This window comes from Procambarus clarkii, chromosome 75 (genome assembly GCF_040958095.1).
Source record: "Procambarus clarkii isolate CNS0578487 chromosome 75, FALCON_Pclarkii_2.0, whole genome shotgun sequence".
Classification (NCBI taxonomy): Eukaryota; Metazoa; Arthropoda; class Malacostraca; order Decapoda; family Cambaridae; genus Procambarus; species Procambarus clarkii.
The window spans coordinates 24,132,501-24,155,355 of NC_091224.1; the positions used below are offsets into that span (position 1 = coordinate 24,132,501).

The 22,855-nt window shown below is 38.9% G+C and overlaps 1 protein-coding gene across 6 annotated transcripts in view; it reads left to right on the top strand.

Annotated features, from left to right (window-relative positions):
* LOC123771681 (uncharacterized) overlaps nt 1–5,927 on the top strand; it is a 148,847-nt gene extending 142,920 nt beyond the window's left edge. For all 6 annotated transcript variants that reach the window (XM_069313363.1, XM_069313364.1, XM_045764325.2 and 3 more), the window contains one exon: nt 786–5,927. In XM_069313363.1, the coding sequence (XP_069169464.1) occupies nt 786–877 (92 nt within the window). In that variant the 3' untranslated portion in view covers nt 878–5,927. The remainder of the gene's footprint in view (nt 1–785) is intronic.
* The last annotated feature ends 16,928 nt before the right edge of the window (nt 5,928–22,855 follow it).

The window sequence follows — 22,855 nt, forward strand, 5'->3', positions numbered from 1 at the left end:
ACAAAATGAATTATTATGAATTATAATACTAGGAGAGTAATCACACTAACGTGATGATATATAAATGAGAAAATCCTTAGGAGTCGTGATGAGGATTCGAACCTATGCGGTGGGTGTTCCCACACACACGCTCTAGACGACTAGGCCACGACATCCATGTCGTGGCACCCCTAATTGTCTAATAAATTTGTAATAAATTTGTGTACAGTATTACTGTGTAGTGATGTTTATACAATTGCAAATTTATTTATGCCTTTAGCACTTTGATGGTGCTATATAGCCTTCAAAAGTTTGGTGCCTTCTTTTGATAATTACCTTACCTTTATGCCTTTAGTGCATTGAATATTTAAAATAGATGCTTATGGTTCCCATTATTGATGCTTAGTGAAAACAGAAGAGCAGTTGAAAACTAAGTTGTTTTCTTGATATTCCTATTTAATGTCTTGCACTCTTCTTGTTTTATGTTTTTGTCTTTTTCTACTTTCCATTTGCCTTTATAATTTGTTATATGTAATTGATTCATTTCATGCTTTGAAAGACATGCCATTTTCCATGTATTACCAACCCGTTTGTCAATGTTTAAATATATTTTGATGTAAAAAATTAAGCTTGAAATGCTGAAATATAATGTGTAGATCTAAAAATGATGCTACGCTGAACTTTGACAATCAATTTTCTTTCAGCCGTGAATTTTTTATGACTGACGCTGTGCATCGCTTTGCACAGTAGCGATGCACAGCGGAGTAGCTTTGCACTTTGACCGCAATTTCCTTAACTTGATGCAGACCTTATAACTGCAGGGAAAGATAACATGGTTGGCCTTCTTCATCTTGGAGCCCCTAATCATGGCTGGACACAAAGATGTGAATTTACATAAAGATTTTTGTCCAAACTTGGGGTTCGGTTGACTTATTTTGTACTGTGTGCTTTGATTTCTTCTTCATTTCCATCATTTTTAGCTTTGTTTTTGTAAATGTACTGCTAATAAATATAAAGTAATATTTTATATCTAGTGCAGTTTTTTGCCGTGAGTTGCAGTGTGGAGCGTGTGTTAAGGCTGGAGTAAACTCTGCAAGTAAATATTTTTGCAATACAGACCATTTTAAGAAAGTTTTACAAATTAACTTTATTGACAGAAAAAATGCTGTATCAATAGTTTATTTAGTGTATTTCAAAGTATTTTGCAGGTGTAGTGCTTGCAAATTCCTCCAGAAAATATTAGTACTTTTAACATATTTTATTTAAATTTAATTGTATTGATTTTAATGTAGTATGTATAGCAAGTTATAAAGCTGAAGTTTGACTTGAGATTAATCGGGTGTAGTTTTTATTTTTCCATGTGTTGTGTACATAAGTTATTTATATCCTATGTTCAGAGTAGTGTGAAGCTGTTGTTGAAGTTTGCACAGCTGTGTATATAAGTACTAGTAGCATTACAAGTACCAGTACTAAAACCAATACCAATACAAGTAACATTGTTAATACAAGGGCTAGTGCCAGTACAGTGCCATTACAAGTATTGGTAACAGTAAAAGTACCAGTACCAGTCCCTGTACCACATTCTTATTAACCAACTATCATTCATGAATGTATGGCTGACATTGTGCAAGGTTTTATTAGCATTTCATTTTGGTGGTTTATGGATATTTCTATAATAAAAAAAAATAAAGTTGTATGACGTTTGTTTACATAGTGAATCTCCATATGAATGCTTGTGTCTAAGCAGTCTTGGGTATGCCAGATTGTGTGTGTGTGTGTGTGTGTGTATGTATGTACTGTGTATATATGTATGTGTATACGTGGTGAATGATACTACCATAGTTTAAATGAATGTGTCTTGGCAGGGTCTTGGGCAATCTGGACTATTCTCTCTCTAGAGGGTGTTTCTTTACTTCTGGTAGGATAAGAGCGCTGGCTTAGTTCCTTTGGATCCAGCACAATTACTTTCTTGGAAAAAGTTTATTTTTCCCTTGTATTTACAGGTTAAGTATAACTATAAATGGTCATAACCAAGTGGTAATTAAAAGTGCAGCTTGTTATTATCTTTGCCATTTGATGCTAGATAGACATTGGAAATGTCTATATTTTTATTGAAGGATTTTGATTATCTCAACCTCTTATATAGTGGCTTAGGAAGGTCCATTTATTTTAGTCTTGCATGCTTGTCTCTAGCCCTATAGCACAAAAGTGTCTGATAGGTAAGTAATTATAACTAGAGCTCACAGCTACATGGAAAAAAATTTATTAGAGTACTTTGCTTTTTTAATCTGAAAGTTATGATCTTCTGTATAGTCAGTCATGAATTGCAATATGTTGGTCTAGTGATTGTTATGTTATTGTTTTTATTTGAATTAACATGTAGGATTTTTACCTCACCTATATAACATTTGAAGTATTTATACTAATGTTTGGAAACATTTTGCTAGGAACTGTTACAATGTAATGGTTATGTAAACTGCAACATTGTTCCTACTGAAAAAATAGAGCAACATGTTTCCATTGTCATAGTGTCATGAACAAGACCGAGAAAAATGTCGTCACTTGTTTTTATTAAATATTCAGTGTGTGTGTGTGTGTGTGCGTGTGAATGCATTTCACACACACGGACACCAAAATTGGAATATGCAATGGTTGTACAGTACAACTTCTTGAGATACGGGCACCATACATCACGAAACTGGAAAAGGGGCAATGACATTCTCCTAAATGAGCATGTCCCTGACCTACTAGTCAGGGAAAGTCTGAAATTACAGTTTGGCAGCAGTAGTTGCTTCTGGAATATTTTCTTATTAAGACTACTCAATAGCTCGGTCGATAGAGCCTCCTAGTCTCCTAGTGTCCAGGTGAATGAAATGCTAATAAATGAATTCCAGAACTGAAACAAAAAAATTAAGATAGGCTAGAGGTGACGAATTTGTCCAAGCTGGAAGATAGGGGAGAAAAAAACAACGAAAAAGATATCACCATCTACAAAATGTCAACAGGAATCGATAAAGTTGAGAGAGAAATTCTTGAAAACAGCAACTACGAAAACAAGAGGTCATAGATTCAAGCTAAGGAAACAAAGATGCCCCTCCAAAAAATTAGGAAGTTCTCCTTAACAGAGTGGTAGACAGTTCGATGGTGTAATGATGAGAGGGGCTGCTATCACCCATTCTTGTAATAACCAGGGTTCTTTGCTATTTTCATATATTAACACTCAATCCATCATACAAGGATGTAAATAATTACTCAAGATAGTTCTGCATAGGCAACTTAAGGGAGGAGAGAAAGCAAGCGAGAGCAGGGGGGGGGGGGGAGAGAGCTGCTAAGGTTTTCGTGTGACTTGCCAAATATGAAAAAACGCTGTCCAAGTTAGGCAAAGTTTGGCAGACAAAACTCGCTCAATTTTTTCCGGATTACTCAAAGTCTGGGATTAACGGGGTCCAGATTAGCGAGTTTTTACACAGGTACTGTACTGTAGTTTCAAAACATCATGTGATAAAGAATACTCGGAAGATGGGACACCATGAGCATAGTTCTCGTTCTGTAATTACACTTGGGTAATTATAGACAACGTAGGATTGGAATGACATTTCATCAATCCTGCTCATCAGAAATGCAGATAATTGTGGTGCAAGTGGCAGGCTAGAGCTCTACAACTTTCATAATACAGTAGCACTTTTTGTATTCAATTGAATTTTATATTTGGCAGCTGCTATATTTTTGTCTGTATGTGAAATGTCATGTAACAGTGACCATAGGCATTAATCTTATGACTCGAGATACCTTGCAACATGTTGAAAAGATTCACAGAGCACACACAAGTTTATATACATTTCACTACTAATGGAGCAGAAATATATTGGAAGATTATGGTCAAGGTAGACTGATACATAATAATAATAATATGCAGCATGGCAAATTTGTGAGAGGTTGGTCAAGTTATTACTTTGTGTTAGTCGGATAATTTTGAGTTTTATTTCTAGGATATTTGATTTCCAGTCTTCATTGTTATGGCACCGTGGCTAGTCTACTTCACCACACACGTTTGTGTAATGGGGTAGGTAATAAGGTGAAACTTTAACTATACATGTGTATTTTGCTTAGTTTTTAAATATTTTTGTGTATTAACCTAAAGAAAATCAGTTCGGTAAAACTTAAAAGTTAGTGACTCTTGAAGCTTATTAAGTTTTATCCTTAAATATAACCTTGACCATTGATAATAAATAATGTGCCCACATACTTTTGTCCCCTTATTTACTTGGTGTGCAAGTTTGACTTGTTTGTAAAAAGATTTGTTTTATGACGATAAAATACCATATTTATACTATCTGTAATTGAATATGATCCCAAATTTGTTAAGTATACAAGATAACATTATAAACGATATAGGATTCTCTTAAGAAGAGTTAACACTCGAGTCCACCGTGGAGTTAAGTACTGTTTGTGTTATAACAGCAAGTTAAAAGCTTGCAAGTTAACCCTGATGATTCATTGCCCAGCCCATTCTCTCCATTCACCTCTCCTTAAAAAAAAAGTGCACCTGTTCTGCCTAACCAGAAATTATGAGCTCAAGCACCCCACTTAACCTATTGTGGTAGATGTATAGGGAAACATCAATATTACAATCCCTTTAAGACTGCAATATAGGCAATTTTACTAATGCATCACTTTTTGACAATGATCGAATTGATACAAAAATGTAAAGTAATAGTTGAGGGGACTGGTTGCATCATCAGCTGCATTACTCCCACTACAGTCTTAATTTCTTCACTTTATGAAAGTGAAGAATTACCAAGAAAGTATCAAGAACTAGATACTTTAGCTAGTTCTGGAGCACTTGCATGGACCATTTGGGTGACTGGTTCACAAAGGTTTGATTTTTTTCTTATTACTATTTTAAAAAAAGAACTGTCCATTTTGCACTCTCATTTACTGCTAACAACTGTGTAACTATGTGGACATTATGACTCTTTAATAGAATAAATGATTTTAACAGCTGAAATTGCCATGTTTATACATTATATATGTCTGGACTGCTACATGTGCTGCAGACGATGAGTCAAAATAAAGTAGCTGAAGAGGTGATGACCAAACCACACATCAGAAAGTGAGGAAACGACAATGTTTCGGTTTATCCTGGATCATCGTCAAGCCGACCACAACGTGGTGGTCCAGGATGGACCAAAACGTTGTTTTCTTTATTTTATGATATGTGGTCTGGTCATTATACTTATGCTGCCTTTCAAGTAGGAGTTACTCTTAGAAAACAAACTTTCCTAGGAACTTTTAAACTTACTGCAACCACTTATGAGTGAAAATATCTCTGGATTTCAGCATTCATTTTCTTTAGGACCTGGCCATTGCATGCAAGATTTCTGTAAAGTGTCATGGTTAGTAAACCAAAGTAGCTAAGTGATGCTATTCTCCATATTTTTTTTAAATCTAAATTTATGTGCCATGTTGACTTTTATGATTTGATGACTGATGTTGTACTTAAATGCTGATAAGAAATGAGTCTTTGGGATTTATACAATACAGTACTTAAAATATTCACATCAAAGTGATGTATCTAAATGTGTTCATAGAGTTTATAGGTAAAACCATTGAAATGGTTCAGATTTCCTGATTTGATTCATTTATTTCCTAAAAGGATACTTAGTTAAAAAAATAAATAAGAGCATTATCTCCTAACATTTGTGTGGATGTTGCATATAACATTTCTTAGTGGATTGCAAATGATCACTGTCACATTTGGTAGATTTAAATGTGTGTGTAGGTTTGGCTAATCTTTGTGTAACTAGGCATATTATATAGCAATAATAGCCAAAGACTGAGGAGGATATAGAAGAATGGTGATATAATAAAGATATTCTTTATAGCTTCAGAGAAAGTTTTGTATTCACTTTTAGGTTAGATTGTATTCTTAATAAAATAAATTTATATGGTTGTGTTTTATTCCTACAGTAAGAAGAACTCTGGTACCACCTAGAGCATAGTTGTAATACACTCCATGTCTTGCAAGTGATTTGGTCTGGTTCAAGTCCTGGTCAGGGAGGATCGACTAGGCGCCAGACCTTAACTGTTTTCCTCCGATCACACTGTAGTAATTGGGGACCTGGTTGTTTACCAATTGGCAGGTTGTGTCCCAGGGAAAATTTGTGGGTAAGGCTTACCATGAGTTATGGGAAGGGAAAGTTCTCAGCCTGCTAAGCTCAGTTGGAAGTACTGTAGTTTGTTCCTGTACTCTCCTGTATATATAAATAAAATCATATACAGTATATTGTACTATGAGGTACCAGGCAGTGTCTGGGTCTTGCTTCCCCCTTTTTTCCTATCTCTTCCCTTTTCTGCTCTATCTTCCAGTCTCTCCTCTGTGCCTCTTTCTGAGACACAGAGGAGAGATTGGCAGAATACTCTATCTTTTTCAGAGGGAGAGGGAGAATTTAAATGTAATACTATAGCCTAAATAAGTTCATGTTCAATGTTTTCAAGTAAACAATGAAAGTGTGGATAAATGGCCGAAGTATAAAAATATGGAAAAAAGGCCCAATTTAATTTACAAGATGTAAAAATTACTGGGAGTTTCTACAGATGCCAGTATTTCTTAGTGGGACTTGGGCTGACCCTGACAGTCCTATGACATTCTAATACTCCCATGTTTCGTTTTATGTTGGAAAGTTGAGTCGTTAAGATGGAGGCCTGATCGAGGACTGGGCCACGGGGACACTAAGCCCTGAAATCATCTCAAGATAACCCTCAAGAGGCATCTGACCTCTAATTAAGACTTCAACATTGAGGTAATGTGTTCCATTGTTTTGTGCCTACCTTACTATCGTCTGGAGTCCTCTGCTTGTTAAATTTGGAGAAAATTTAATATGTACGGTGAAGGCTTCCTCCTATGTCCTACTGTACTAATGAGGAAAGTAATGGGACGGGCTACAAGAGGAAATTGTCAGAGATTCAATTCAAGTTTAAGTTCAAGTATGTTTATTGAGACAAGAAAGAAATACATCTCAAAGGGATAGAGTAGCTTAGGCTATTTCTACCCTCCTCCAGAGATTCAATAAGCAGTCTCAAATGGAAATATGATGATAAACATAAGGAATGAAAGTTATTGCATGAACAGACTATCAGATGGAGATGCAGGGTACATTACCTTGCTTGGGCCTGTAAACACAACTAGGTGAATACATGCACATTACAACTGAATAGTCTAACTAGTTCCAGTACCTGGCCCCAGGCTTAAACCCTAACACGAGGGACAGATCCCATGTTAAAAAAAAAGTTTAATATATATGGTTTAAAACACTGCTGCTGACTAGGCAGGTCCTGCTTAAATTATACCCCCCCCCCCTCTTTTCCATCTTCATTGAGCTTAACAAATTTGAGATATATACAATATATATACAAATCAAATAAAATATATTGAGATATATACAAATCTATTTATTAAATCTGCTAAACTGTTTGTCTCAATGATGCTTGCATGCTAGCAACCAATTTCACTCATCCACGACTCTATTACCTAACCAGTACTTCCCTAAATCCGACCAATAACATTACTGTACAATTTCCCCTGTTCCAATTGGTACGAATTCTGACGAGCTGTTCCGAAAGTTTTAGAGCCGTGTTTATATTACGCCTCAACATTCATAGCCAATTAAAACTAGTGGAAACCTTGCCAAAATCTATAAACTTTACTTTGCGGCTTATCCGTTTTATTGTCCTTTTTGAGTGAAGCTAAAGATGAATTGAATACCATTTGTGGTTGATGCTGACTGGATAGCCTCATACTTCGTCGTTCGTCTGTGGTCTAGTTAAGAACAATAATATAAGTCACGGGATCAGTTTGGACCACCATAATTACCAAAACTTCATAATTACTATCGTTCATAAGCGTGTCTTAACTCTTGGCCACAAGGGCGTATCACACTCCGTCTCTACCTGTGCCAACTTCGCCTCTACAGCAGGGAACATAAGGTGTCTCTTACCACTACATGCTGACTAAGTCACAAGACTTTGGTGCCTGAAAGTGATCACTCAGGACTTTGAGAACTAAATTCATCAAAGAGGATCCAAATTCAATTCATCTAGGCGTGAAGAAAGTTGACGATGAGCCTATATATACATGCCCTTGTACCCGGCGATATCGACCAGTGATAGCTGCCGGCACAAGTATTCTGAGTTCAGGCTATGGGGCTCTTGCTATCATTAATAATTTACCGTGTCGGGGGGGACAGGCAGCCAATATATATATATATACAGTACACGTTAGGTTTATATCTAGGCCGCCCCCGCCCCCCCAACCTTCAGGGTCTAAATACTGACCCTCCATAGCATGCAACAGAAGCCTAAGACTAACTCCTGGGTACCTATTTCCAGCTAGGTGAATAGGTTTACTAAGTGATCGGAAACGTGCCCAACCATTTCTGTTCCGCCTGGAATTCTCGATTGTGAATCTAGAAAAAACCCGACTGTGCTACTTTTTTTTGAGATATATACAAGAGTTGTTACATTCTTGTACATTCTTATACTGGAACCCTTTGTCCCGGTTGTACATTTCAGTGAATGTTCGTGAGTATGTGATGATCTGCTGCATTTATACAACAACCCTAGGCTATATGAAGAGTCACATAGAGTGTGTGTCAAGAGCTAGCAATGAAATGCTAAGAAATCCTTATCTAGCAGGATGGTTAGTCATACAGTGGCATGTGGTCAATATAGCCCGTGTTTGGAAATTTGGTCTAATAGCATGAGGATATACTCTAGAACACGAGTGACTGGAGATTGGACCTTAGAGGACGGGCTCATTTGCGGTACGTAAATAAAGCCTTTACGTAGTTACGACAAGAGCAGCCAAGGAGACGTTAACAATCGAAGCAATAGTCGAGAAAATCACATAGTTCATTTATTTATTTATATACAAGAAGGTACATTGGGTTTGTGAGAATACATAGCATGGTATTTACAATCTTGTAAAGCCACTAGTACGCGCAGCGTTTCGGGCAGGTCCTTAATCTAACAGATAATTTTAAGTAGGTAAATTCTAGCAGAATTAATAAAATGATAACAGATACATTGCCAGAAAAAAAAATCGAATAGTCATCAAAGATGCCCACATGGAGCTTCGAATCACGGCATTATTTATACACAAAATTTAAGATATACAAATATGTAGGAAATATATACAAATACATAGGAAATTTGTAATTAATTTGTAATCCATCAAAGACGAACTTTGCTGGGCGGCCATGTTGGCCATGTTGGTCAGTGTCGTGTTGAGGTGAGCGAGGAGCGGCTGTGCTGCTGCCTCTCTTGATGCCTCGTGTTGAAGAGTAAGTCACCCACAAGAGGCAGCACGGGCATGAATACCCCGTAGGCCCCACCTGGAATATACTTCATCAACGGACAGATGTCGGTTACATTAATACCATTTCACTCTGCTACAAGGTATGTTGTCTTCCTGTTTAACATCCGGATGTGAAAATGATTGAAACATAAGACTGTTTTAATCCACAAGGGCCATGATGAGGGTTCGAACCTACGTCCGAGATGATCCCAGACGCGCCTTATAGTCGACTGAGCCACGACATGGTCATATTTGTTCATTCACGGCCCTTGTGGATTTGTTTATGTATCACGCTATTGTGATTTCTGTGTGTAAGACTGTTTCGTGTTCGCCACCTACTTTAATTATATATGTTGCCTAACAGACCTCTAACTCTGTCCATGGAGGGCAGAAGAAATGTAAGTGACCTTGTGAGTAATGTGAGTCATTTTGAGTCAGACTCCTTGTGAGTCATTTTTTTCTTGCAATGTATCTGTTATCATTTTATTAATTCTGCTAGAATCTACCTACTTAAAATTATCTGTTAGATTAATGACCTGCCCGAAACGCTGCGCGTACTAGTGGCTTTACAAGATTGTAAATACTATGCTAATGTAACCTTCAGTCATAGCTATGTTCATCGGCACGCGTTACGCCTCATTTCTTATCCATTTTTCTGCTACGTCTAAAATAAATAAAAAAGAAACGCTGATACTACTAGGCGACATCAACGCAGGTCACCACACTCTTGGAGTAAGGTCAGGTCGTCCTCGCTGATCTTTTAGGGAGAGTTGGGACCCGCCTTACGGGTTATTCATGCCCGTGCCACCTCTTGGGTGGCTTAATCTTCATCAATCAATCTTGTGGCGCCCCCATTGGGCTGTGTATATATGCACTGATCTAATGCGTGTGGCCCCTCCACAGATCTCCAGTATCAGCTCTTGATACTGGTAATGGCTCAAAAGGGCCACCACTTGCGGGCTATTCATGCTACCTTTTGGGTGGCTTAATCTTCATCAATCAATCGGGTGTGGCCGCCGCTAGTTCATTGTGCACCCCATGCACGTCCTGTGAGCGGTAGCGCAAAAAAAGAATTACAGAAGGCACAAAAGGTCTTGATCAGACCTCGGCGAGTATGTCTACATTAATTTAATATTTATGTGTATACTGAGTTTACTTCAGTTGTGGACTATGTTCTGGGCTAAGGTAGACTTGCTGGCTAGTCAGCTAGTGTCACAGCTTTAATAACCCCACATGCAGTTGAGGCCTTAAGCCCAACACAAAAAAAACTAATTTGTAGGTTTGAAAAGTTTCCCATCAAGATGATAAGGTGCTTATCTTAAGTGAAAACTAATTAAAATAGCGTGTAATTAGTTTAACCAGTAGCTGCTCGTGCCATAAGGAACGGTATCACACCAGACATTTACCCACTAATAACGCAATTATATATTCAATATACGATTTAAATTTAAAGTTTATTGTAACAAGAATATATATCGGACAATATTATGGACTAGGTTAGCTATGACTGTAATTTGAAATAGTCCATGTTAATTTGCATACACAATTTGCATACTAGCGTGTTAGGGATTAATTAAACATGTTACTGAAGGGACAAGATAGCCTTCCCGGTTTGGTGCCTTCTTTTGATAATTACTTACTTACTGAAGGGACAGTCCATGAGCACATTTGTAGTATCTTGCATATACAAATGTCAAGTACAGTAAAGACATGTGCAACATTACCAGGGCTGTTTATTGCTTAATTTGAGTATTGCAATGATCTGCAGTGTTTAATTCTTATGATATATGCATCTGATAAATTAGTGATTAATTTGTAATATGATATGTAAAAATCAAGATATCACGGTATGCCCATGTACAAGGAGAATGCACTGTGATCTATAGTTAGTTGTGTGACTGTCTTAAAGAGTTTCGTGGATTTCAGAATTGTTATAAATATGTAAATTTTGGTCTAGAAAGAGATAGGAATTAATGAATATGCCCATATGAACCCTTAAGCTCATGGTCTTCAGCTGCTAGCGAACCTCACACATTAAGAGGTTACTTCACAGATGGCTACCTTCAGTGGTGCTGCCTCTAAACTTCTAATTTAAAAACTACGGAGCCCTATATTTAGATGACTCGAGTATTGCGGAAATGTTTTGTGGTAGAATTATGCCTTGTGCATGTATAGGTGATTAGTCAGCAGTGAAGATGAACAAAGACCACAACGCAGCAGTTGCAACATCAAGATTTGCGGGTTGGTACATGAATTCAACCAACTTCAAAACCACATAATTTGATAAAAGGGAGCAATAGAAAAGCAGAAGTGCACTTAATAATACACAATTCAATAATACACCGTATGAGGCTTTGATACTACGGGCTCACAATAGCCTGTGCTATTTGGAACTTTTTGTTCAAAGTAGCTGAATCTAAAACAACAAACATAGATGGGAAATACGCTTACAGGTTGCAGAAGATGAGAGGACATACCAGCTTTGTGGAGAAATGTCCAACAGACCACTGGAACATGATCTAACACAGTCCACAGTTACAAACCAAATAAGATTTCAACCTAGATTTAAATAGCAGAAGTTGCTAAATACATTGGACATTCTCTTAATGAAACCAAAGTTTCATTAAGGCATTCATAAAGGCAGGGGATCGTATTCCAGGGACCTGCCCGAAACGCTACGCGTACTAGTGGCTGTACAAGAATGTAACAACTCTTGTATATATCTCAAAAAAAAAAAAAAAAAAAAAAAAAAAAAAAAGTCATAAACACTCATCCACCGCCTAAGTATGACAAAAATTAGTAACATTTAGTGAGCCAGTCGGAGGCTTAGGGGCTTGCATAGGAATATCCCTGAAAAAAAAAAAAAAAGGTTATGTTAAATAGTCAACTTGTTTTAAATTGTCGGTTAAGTAAGTCTAGCACCGATGTAGAGGAAGATTGTTGTTTTAAGATTCGGTATCTGGAACAAAAAGTTCCAAGTGTAGAGGAAGAGCTGCAAGTGTTCCCTTGTTAGATTTAAGAGCTCAGTGGCGTGTTAATCTTTGGACTGAACATAACTTTTATTACTTTTATTTTGCGCCTTGAACTTCTGTTAACTTCTGTTAAGTAGCTTGTCACTGAGCAATAAAATATTAATTATTAGTAAGTAAATTAGATTAGTAAGTGCCCTCAAACAAATTGTATGCAGTCCTCTTGGTGTTGGTAGGAATTTATACTGTGTTAGAGTTTGACTAACAGGGCACTTATTAGGGCACTTATTAATCTAATTTACGTATTAATTAATAATTATTATTTTATTGCTCAGTGACAAGCTACTTAACAGATGTTAATAATTAAGTAGCAAAAAAAAAGTTGCAACACTGATAGTCAAACTCTATCACTGTTGCAACTCTTTTTTTTTTACCATTTATCTACCAAGCCAAAGTAATTATTGGTCATTAGTTGTACCTTTAATAAGTTTCAGATGCTTTGCTTCCCTTTGGTTCCAGTATATTGGATCTGGGATGTTTCTGGCACCGTTGTGGGTAATCAGTATACAGTAATTCAATAGTTTTATTATTTATTTTTGTCATTATCTTTATAATAGTCTTAATTCCATTTATTTCCTTCACCATTCGTCTAGATAGCAAGGTTTATTATCTTATTCAGATGTAGGCTGAATTCAGGATCAGGGCTGAAGGAGGTATTTAGGACTACTTAATTATTAAGAATTATAAGACACTATAATGTAAATAGTTAAACGTAATTACGTGAAACTACATAAATTCTGAGCTAAAGCTGAACATTTATAGTGCTCAAGATAGCCCATGAAGCTTAGTGTATGTATAGGAGGGGTCGACTTGCCTATCACAACTCTGCTGCCGATATCGTTGTCTAGGTATGAAATGGCTACCTTCTCTAGTTCAATGCGAGATGAATTGTTCCCCTACGTTGCTAGTAAGATCATTAAGTCACGGTCACATCATACAGTTACTAGCAGCCTTCAGCACTGTCGTAGTCATTATTATCACTGCTAATAAGAAAGGTTTCCCTGCTCGGTTCCACTAAGGGAGTGTGACGTTCCCACTTCTTTCTCCATCTTCGACGTGGAGGAATGGAATGGACTTAATGGGGGGGGGGGGGGGGAAAGTGCTAAGCCATTACGACTATATAGCACTTGGAAGGGGTCAGGATAAAGATTTGGGATGGGACGGGAGGAAGGAATGGTGCCCCCCAACCACTTGGATGGTCGGGGATTGAACGCCGACCTGCATGAAGCGAGACCGTCGCTCTACCGTCCAGCCCAAGTGGCTGGAGCGACGACGTGGAGGAAGAAACAGGCAAGATCAGGAGGAAGGAAGGTATCCGTATGCTAGCTCACGTCCCAAGAATACCTCGTTGAAAGCCACCACTTTTATCTGCTCTCAGGCAAGCCACAAAGACTCAGAGTGCCGCGGGCGCCCACCGCCTGAACGCATAAACTGCCGATAAGTGAAACGTCCCCCCACGCCATACTGCTCACGCCTCGCTCGCGTCAAAATCTGGGTCTTCAAGTTTGTTTTAATGGAAAACATTCTTAATTCATAGAGACATGTCTTGTGCTTCCATGTGTATGTGTTTCTCATATCCTTAAACGTTTAATATGATTCTTTAAAAGTCCGTTGTGTATTTTTGAAGTAAATTACACAATCCAAGAGGTGTGTAGGTATGTATCCAGTTCGCATATAAGAATTCGTTCTTTGGTCACCATCTTGACTGCATTTGAACGCTATCTTGACTTAAAGCGAAAAAGGGGGGGTTTATTTAAGTTAAAATCTGCATGTCAGCGTCGTTCCTCCGTACCGCTGGGAGGACCTCGCTTATCCCGGTACTCTCTTATCCCGGTACTCTCTTAGCCTGTATATACGAGTGTTGAAGGTCGCCTTGCAGGTCGGTACAAGGTTTCGTGGAAGACTTTAAAATTCCGCCTCGCTTGAGGTTTTATCGTTGATTTGTGTTTACTTATCGTACCCCTGGCACGGCGGTATAGGTACGAGAGTTTTGAGGTATTGCCTCCAATGAAGCCTATTTGTATTATATAAGATCTTGCAAGAACTGTGCGTCGTGTACTTTTAAAATTAGATGCAATACTATTGTACATAATGTTTATCTTGAGGAGGAACTATCAGGAGAAAGCGCCAAGCCATTACGACTATATAGCAATGGGAAGGGGTCAGGATAAGGATTTGGGATGGGACGGGGGAAAGGAATGGTGCCCAACCACTTGGTGGACAGTTGGGGGATTGAACGCCGACCTGCATGAAGCGAGACCGTCGCTGTACCGTCCAGCCCTAGTGGTTGGGTGGTATGTTTATCTTGAGTTTTTTTTTATTAAACATGACTTCTAAGATATACATTTAGCTATAGTTGTGTAACTCTCGAATGTATCAATTTGCGTCGCATTTCACACATGGAAAATATTAAGGTCACTTGAAGTTCGCGGTCGGATGATTGTGAGCGTTGGGGCAGAACAGACTAATATACACTAGGCTTTCGCTTGAGGGGGGAATTTTACAATTTGGTTGATAATGTATTCAGTCTTAATGTGTCATAAATCCAATGATCTCGCTATGTAACTTGTAACAACTGTAGTGTGTCTTTAAGATCAAAGAATGAGTGACGTGTATACTTAAGACATTGGCGTTTACTGTGCGTCGCAAGCTGAGAGGACTGGCAGTTATCTGTAGCTGTTGGATCGTTATAACACTCTACATTTTGTTATAACCTTCTATGGTCTTGAGTGCCACCATGTTATCTTGTACAGATCCTTGAGTGTCTTGCTACACGCTACTTATCAGACGATCATTAAGGAAACGTCAGGCGTGAACTATAGGAATCATTCTCCTTGACTTTTTATCGCATTTTATATTCTCTAGTCTTCAAGATTTCACATATATATACTTCCGTCACGTTATGGTCTATCAGGCCTCTCAGCCTTGATATTCCCTGGGAAATACATCAAGTAGTATGAGTAGTACATTTTAGGTGGAAGCTGTGATGTGGTGATGATTTTATTATTATTATTATTTTCTACCACAGACGTGGCCACACATTAACAATGGTAATCAACATATACACATTTTCTTCTGTCCTCCATGGACAGGGTGAGAGATTTGTCAAACATATAGTTCAGGGATGAATTGAACAATCAACAACAGAAGGTGATTGTAGTGCTTTTAAAATGCTAGGCTAAGCTACATACGTAAAATATATAGATACACAGATTTATGTATGTTACATAAAGTGTTCGATGTGTCTTTTACATGATGGCAGAAGGCGTCATAGAAGGGTGAAAGGAAGGGGGAAGGAAGGGGGAGGGAGAAGAGAAGGAACAGTATTTTCAGGATTGTAGCCTATCATTTGTCTTTGTTTTTTAACTTTGTTCACTCCTTTGTCTTTTATTGTGTATATAATGGTTAGCATATAAATATATATGTACATATATATTTATATTGGTGTATACTAGCAACAGGTTTTACATTTAGACATGTTTCATTGAATATGACCATATTCTGTGTTAACTAATTTCTTGTCTACGGCCTCTATTCCTCTGACTAGTGTTCTTGCATCTTGGTTTAATTGAAAAAGGATTTCTCCAAATGTCATATTTGTTCGAGGTAAATTAAAAGAATAGGTTACATAGTGGCTACACGCGATTAACATAAGAACAAAGGTAACTGCAGAAGGCCTATTGGCCCATACGAGGCAGCTCCTATTTATAACCATCCAATCCCTCTCATATACATGTCCAACCCACGCTTGAAACAATCAAGGGACAGGAACTCGTGGGCAGTTAATGGAATAAAACCTTGCACCTAACTGCGGAAGTTGTATTATCCCGCCACTTTTATTTATTTATTTATTTATTTATTTATTTATATATATACAAGAAGGTACATTGGGTTTGTGAGAATACATTGGATAGTACAGTATTTACATTCTTGTAAAGCCACTAGTACGCGCAGCGTTTCGGGCAGGTGCTTAACTTCTTCGTAGATTGTGCTTGCGCAATCAAGATATCGTGCTTGCGCAACATATCTTCGAGTCATTTGTCCCTCGTTAAATCCTTGGCTAATCTGATACCTTTGACGTCGCCCGTCTTGTGTCTGTTGGCTCTCATATTGACATTCTCACTGATATCTGGGATTATTTTCGTCTCTGAAACTATAATAACTTCAAGTCTTTTCAGACCCCCCCCCCCCCTGCACCTTCTATTTATAATTACTTCCCTACTTAGGCCAATAAATTCGTCGTGTGGTATTGCTAGAATACATCTCCAAAAATATTCGCGGTATTACTAGATGTCCAGACCGCGAAGACCTCCATGTGACGTCACAGCTGGGCAGGTGCCACGGGCAGTTAACAACTAGCCAATTTCCTTACATATTTGTTTGTAACTTGATTTTAAGTAATCATCTATACTTATGCAGTAAAAATGGTGTTAAACAGTCTACATTCTGTAACTTATTTATCTGTTTTAGAAAGTAAACTTGACTTTGGGAAGAATAATTGGTAGTGAAAATTCAGAAATCGGGCGAGTGAGAGAAGGGTTTAGGTAGCGGGCAACCCAAACGTCAGTGTGGCATGAGTCGTGGTGGAGGGAGGCTGCTGATGCCCAGTATGCCCGCCTTAATAATGGTTTAATGTGTTGAGTAATGCTTAAACAAAACCCCGGAAGACATATTAAGACGCCAATTGGCCCCCCCCCTTTATACCCCTTCCAAGAAGGGAAAACCTGGTTGGTTAATGGGTCTTGGGGAGGAAATTTGAATTTTTTTGGGGGGGCAGGAAATTAAATCCATTTTTGGTAATAATGGCGGCCATTAAGTTGTGTGGAAAGATTTAAGTTAAAAAAACGGCGCCATTTATCGTTTGTGGGACTTGGTGTTGATAATGGAGGCTTGTGGAACTTGAGTTGTGTTGTGGCCAGCGTCCACATGTACCAAACTGACGGTGAACACTGACGTTTCCACATATATATGTATATATATATATTACCACTTTTCCTCTGTGCTGGTAAGTGCTGTTAACTATTCTCGTCACACCTGTCATATATATGATCTATTCTCGTGACACCTGTCATATATATGATCTATTCTCGTGACACCTGTCATATATGATCTATTCTCGTCACACCTGTCATATATGATCTATTCACGTCACACCTGTCATATATGATCTATTCTCGTCACACCTGTCATATATGATCTATTCTCGTCACACCTGTCATATATGATCTATTCACGTCACACCTGTCATATATGATCTATTCTCGTCACACCTGTCATATATGATCTATTCTCGTCACACCTGTCATATATGATCTATTCTCGTCACACCTGTCATATATATGATTATATTTTCGTGGTACCTGTCATATATGATCTATTCTCGTCACACCTGTCATATATATGATTATATTTTCGTGGTACCTGTCATATATGATTCTATTTTCATGACACCTGTCATATATGATTCTATTCTCATGACACCTGTCATATATATGATTCTATTCCCGTGACACCTATCATATATGATTGATTCTATTCTCGTGACACCTGTCATATATATGATTCTATTCTCGTGACACCTGTCATATATGATCTATTCTCGTGACACCTGTCATATATGATCTATTCTCGTGACACCTGTCATATATGATCTATTCTCGTGACACCTGTCATATATGATCTATTCTCGTGACACCTGTCAAATATGATCTATTCTCGTGACACCTGTCATATATATGATTCTATTCTCGTGACACCTGTCATATATGATCTATTCTCGTGACACCTGTCATATATGATCACAACTGCTGCCTGGGCCATTTCCTTATTTTCAAATTTGATTGTTTTTTATTTTTTCATTACAAAATGTGTTCAAACACAATTGTACAATGATAGCTACAATTGTGACATTCACTAATATGATTATAGTTTGTAATAAACATATTCATTATCAATTAATTTATCAATTAAGACTAGAATCTTGGTGGTACAGTCGGGTTCATTCTCGACACATAATCGAGAATTCTGGATTCGAATCCCGGGCGGGACAGAAGTGGGTGGGCCCGTTTCCTATCAAATAATGTCCCTGTCCACCTAGCAGTAAATAGGAACCCAGGAGTTAGTCAGTTTGTGTGGGGGGGGGGGTTGCATCATCCTGGAAGGGGAAGGGGGGGGGAGACTTTGATAGTATTTTCCTTGTAAATTGATGTATATATGATTTTTTTATTGTATATTATTTAATAACGAGTGAGAAAAGAAGCTCTCCACGCTTATGGTAACCTAGCATTGGCCAGACCAGAATCTACCCGACCAGAATCTATTGTATTACCACAAACCCGGGTCCACCCGGCCCAAAATCCGGGTCAACTCGGCCCCAAAATCCGGGTCCACCTGGCCCCAAACCCGGGTCCACCCGGACCCAAACCCGGGTCCACCGGGCCCCAAACCCAGCAATAGCTCGATCTCATTTTGAGAGCCTTACAGGGCCATTCACCACCACCTGTGTGAGTGTGTCAGCTGCTGCACCTGTTTCTTCATCTCTTATACCCGACACGGTTTACACTTGACACAGGGCACTTCACATACCAGTAAATTACGGGGAAACAAAAGTCTTCTTATTGTCTCGTTGTAACACTGCGTCGTAATTTTTGTCGAGAGGTAAACTGTTTAGAAAATAAAGGTCCCAGACACATGGTAAATATACACGTTCACAAGGGCGTGCCATGATGTTATTTTTTTTTAAGTAGAATTAATAACGCTCCACGAATTCTTTAGTGTGGAAATTGTTTGTTGTAGTAAGAAGCTTAACTTATTGCTGTCAAATGGCAGGCGCACCAAGGTATATATATAGAAAGAAAAAGGAGTGAGAGAAAGATAGATGGCCTTGATGGTAAAGGGTTTCCCGTTGCTTAATTTGTCTCTAATGGGAAGATAATCAAGGCTGTTTTCTTTATGTAATATAATTTTTGCAGCCCGTCCTCCCGTTTCGGTAGTACTTGTAGTAACGGTGAGAAACATCGTACATATATATTGACGTAAACGGCAGTTAGAAAGTAGAAATCGGTACTATTGAATTTCGAGAAAGCGGAAAAAGTTTTTCTGCTGATGTAGCAAAGAAAAGTTCGCCTAATCTAACCCTCCTAGGCCTAATATAGGCTATCTGAAGCCTAATATAGTACACATATGTGCTATACCTGGCCGAGGAATATTTAAGTTTGATTTTTAGCTTTATTTCTTCAGATTAAAGTGGAATAGTACCATATTCTACTACCTAATTGTCCATTACGTCTGTGTATATACGATGGACCACATGGTTACAAAAAGTACTATTTAAATAGGAGGATGGGTTGAAATTTCGTTATTAATGTTGTTTTTCAGTTTTTAATTTAACGCCGAGAGCCTTGCCTAGTGTTATCATTCTCTGAAAGCCATTGATCGAGATCTTCTCTTGTCCCGAATGACCTAAAGCTAGCTAGCTTACGTTAGTGTTACTCGGAATTAGAATAGATTAGATTAGTTTTTTTATTCAGGTAAAGGTACATATATTGAAGATGAGTTGCAAACATAATGTTGGAATTTAAAGATCGAGGTAGTACATACAATACCTAAAGCCACTAGTATGCATAGCGTTTCGGGCAATACATTCGGTTGTAATAGAAAGAGTTACTAAATCATTATGATCAAAGGGTATACTGCACAGTGAAATTACTTTAAGGCTCTTAAAGCATATAATTACAGCTAGGAATTATAATTTAGTCTAGAAGTCGCGTTGGGGTGTTAGATTGTACTGCAGTCGACAACCATTTTCGTTTTGCCAGAATATCAATAGGCTGCTAATTTCTGAGTAGGCTATGGTGTTTCGTCCCATGTTATCGTTGTTGCCCTCCTCCTCTTTATCCTTCTCTTCCACCTCCGGTTTTGGCGCATAAATGCTAATTAAATTAGTCATGCAAATCACGCTCGTCTTTGTCTAATAGCAGAAATTCATGATTGAGTTGCCGGGAAGTGTTCAGGAGTAATTATCGATCGCGGATATTCTGACTCTCTCTCTCTCTCTCTCTCTCTCTCTCTCTCTCTCTCTCTCTCTCTCTCTCTCTCTCTCTCTCTCTCTCTCTCTCTCTCTCTCTCTCTCTCTCTCTCTCTCTCAATTAAAAAGGACGAAGAGTGTAAAGTCTTTAGCCTTTCATATTGGTAAAAGAACCTTGCCACATGAAGGGGGAACTAGATTAAAAGTTTCAATGTGTAAAAGAACGCTTCCGGTGTTGTCAACAAATCCGGATTACTTACTCTCCGTCTCCCGGGGTTTGCTCTATAGTGGCGGGGGATTTATTGTGGATTTTCCTATTTTCCTAAAAGTAACCAGATTTGAGTGGATATCAAATCATCTATATGACATTTAGTTACTGATGCTGACGACGTCTCGATCAAATATGATGCAAACCACAGTAGCCTGGGTAGTGAATAACATATTCATATTAGTGTTGAATACTAATTATTAATACTAATTAGAATTAGTGTTGAATCTCACCACTCTACACTTTGTTCCTGATTTTCTCCCCCCGCCTACTTCTTTCTATTCCCAACTGTACCTTCCTCTCTCCCTCCCACCTGTACCTTCCTCTCTCCCCCACACCTGTACCTTCCCTCCCCCACACCTGTACCTTCCCTCCCCCACACCTGTACCTTCCCTCCCCCACACCTGCACCTCCCTCCCCCCACACCTGCACCTCCCACTCCTCCCTTACTGCAGCCCGTCATCTCGCCAACTGTTATTTACGAAGACGGGATTATTAGCGACACTGAGCTGCTCCTCTGGGATATTTTTACCTCCTGCTGGAGCTGACTTCATAGTTTTTGTTTTTATATAAATCTGTTTTCCCGGTGATTGATTTTATTAATTGATTATGCACCCTATATCCATCCCGTGGGATGTAGTGGACCCCCATACCCATCCCGTGGGTGGTAGTGGACCCCATACCCATCCCGTGGGTGGTAGTGGACCCCATACCCATCCCGTGGGTGGTAGTGGACCCCATACCCATCCCGTGGGTGGTAGTGGACCCCATACCCATCCCGTGGGTGGTAGTGGACCCCATACCCATCCCGTGGGTGGTAGTGGACCCCATACCCATCCCGTGGGCTGTAGTGGACCCCCATACCCATCCCGTGGGCTGTAGTGGACCCCATACCCATCCCGTGGGCTGTAGTGGACCCCCATACCCTAAGCGGGAGTGACTCCCATATACCCATCTTACGATGAAAGTAACGGCTCACAAGTATCAACATTTTGTAAGCATCGGGCATGGGATGCTTGGGTTCGAATACTTGTGGTTAGGTTAGGGGGTAAATCAGGAGAGCAGGCTGTTGAACTTGCCTAGATGTGCTGGTAAGGAGTACTAGCTCCCACGACCTGCTGTACAGTTGTTGTTGTTATAGATTCAGCTACTCGGAACAAGTTGCAAGTAGCACGGGCTATGGTGAGCCCGTAACTTACCTGGCACAGGAGCGGTGCTGAATGTGCTGTGTGAGATAATGCTGTACAGCTGTTTGTCCTTCAATTAATTGACTCAGTTTTCTTCCTTAGTTTATCATATTTATTATGATAAACTAACCTTAACTGTTTAACGATTTAGCTTTGGCTACTAATGGACCGTATAGGCCTACCTGTTCCATTTATTTTCCCACTGAAGAATTTCTTTCTGGCATTGTTACTGTTCTGCCCGAAACGCTTTGCGTAATAGTGGCTTTAGGCATTGTATGTACTAGCTCTATCTATAAAGCCAACAAACTTTGTAAAATCTCTTTATGTATGTACCTTACCTAAATAAACATTATTATTATTATTATTATTATTATTATTATTATTATTATTATTATTATATTGTTCGGGTAAAAAAATGCGCCTTTGTCACCTTTTCTGTATTCTTCTTAATTTTGTATGTTATTATTTTGTTATTTCCCGCAATGGTCTTGTTCTCTTAGTCTTTCCTGATTGTTAGGTGTCTGGTATATATGTGTGTTTTATCATTCATATCGGTTGGCTGACAGTCTTATGCCAATACTCTGCCTAAGTATGCTTTGATAACCTGAAGAGATAGGTCGTGCCGTAATTCATTTAAGCGCTCACGACATTTGGGGCCATTAAACAGTTTATCTTGAAGCTCATTCTCTGTCACTCAGATGGCCCGAGACCATCTTAGCCTAGACGACAGTTGATGACCTACGGCGACCCTTGGCATCTCCCTGCCACCTTAGATGACCTATAATTCCCGTTATCGTCTTCATGAAACCTGCATTTGAAGACTTATCTAGGTACTCTCCCCTAGGGCCCAGGCTAACTAATGACCTTCCTCAGGGGGCAACCCACAACCGTTGCCCAACTCCCGGGCACCCATTTTTGCTGCTAGGGGAATAGACACATCAGGTGAAAAAGAATTGTGCCCAACCGTTTGTGTCCCCGCCTGGAGATTGAAGCGATCTTGTATGATAGAGG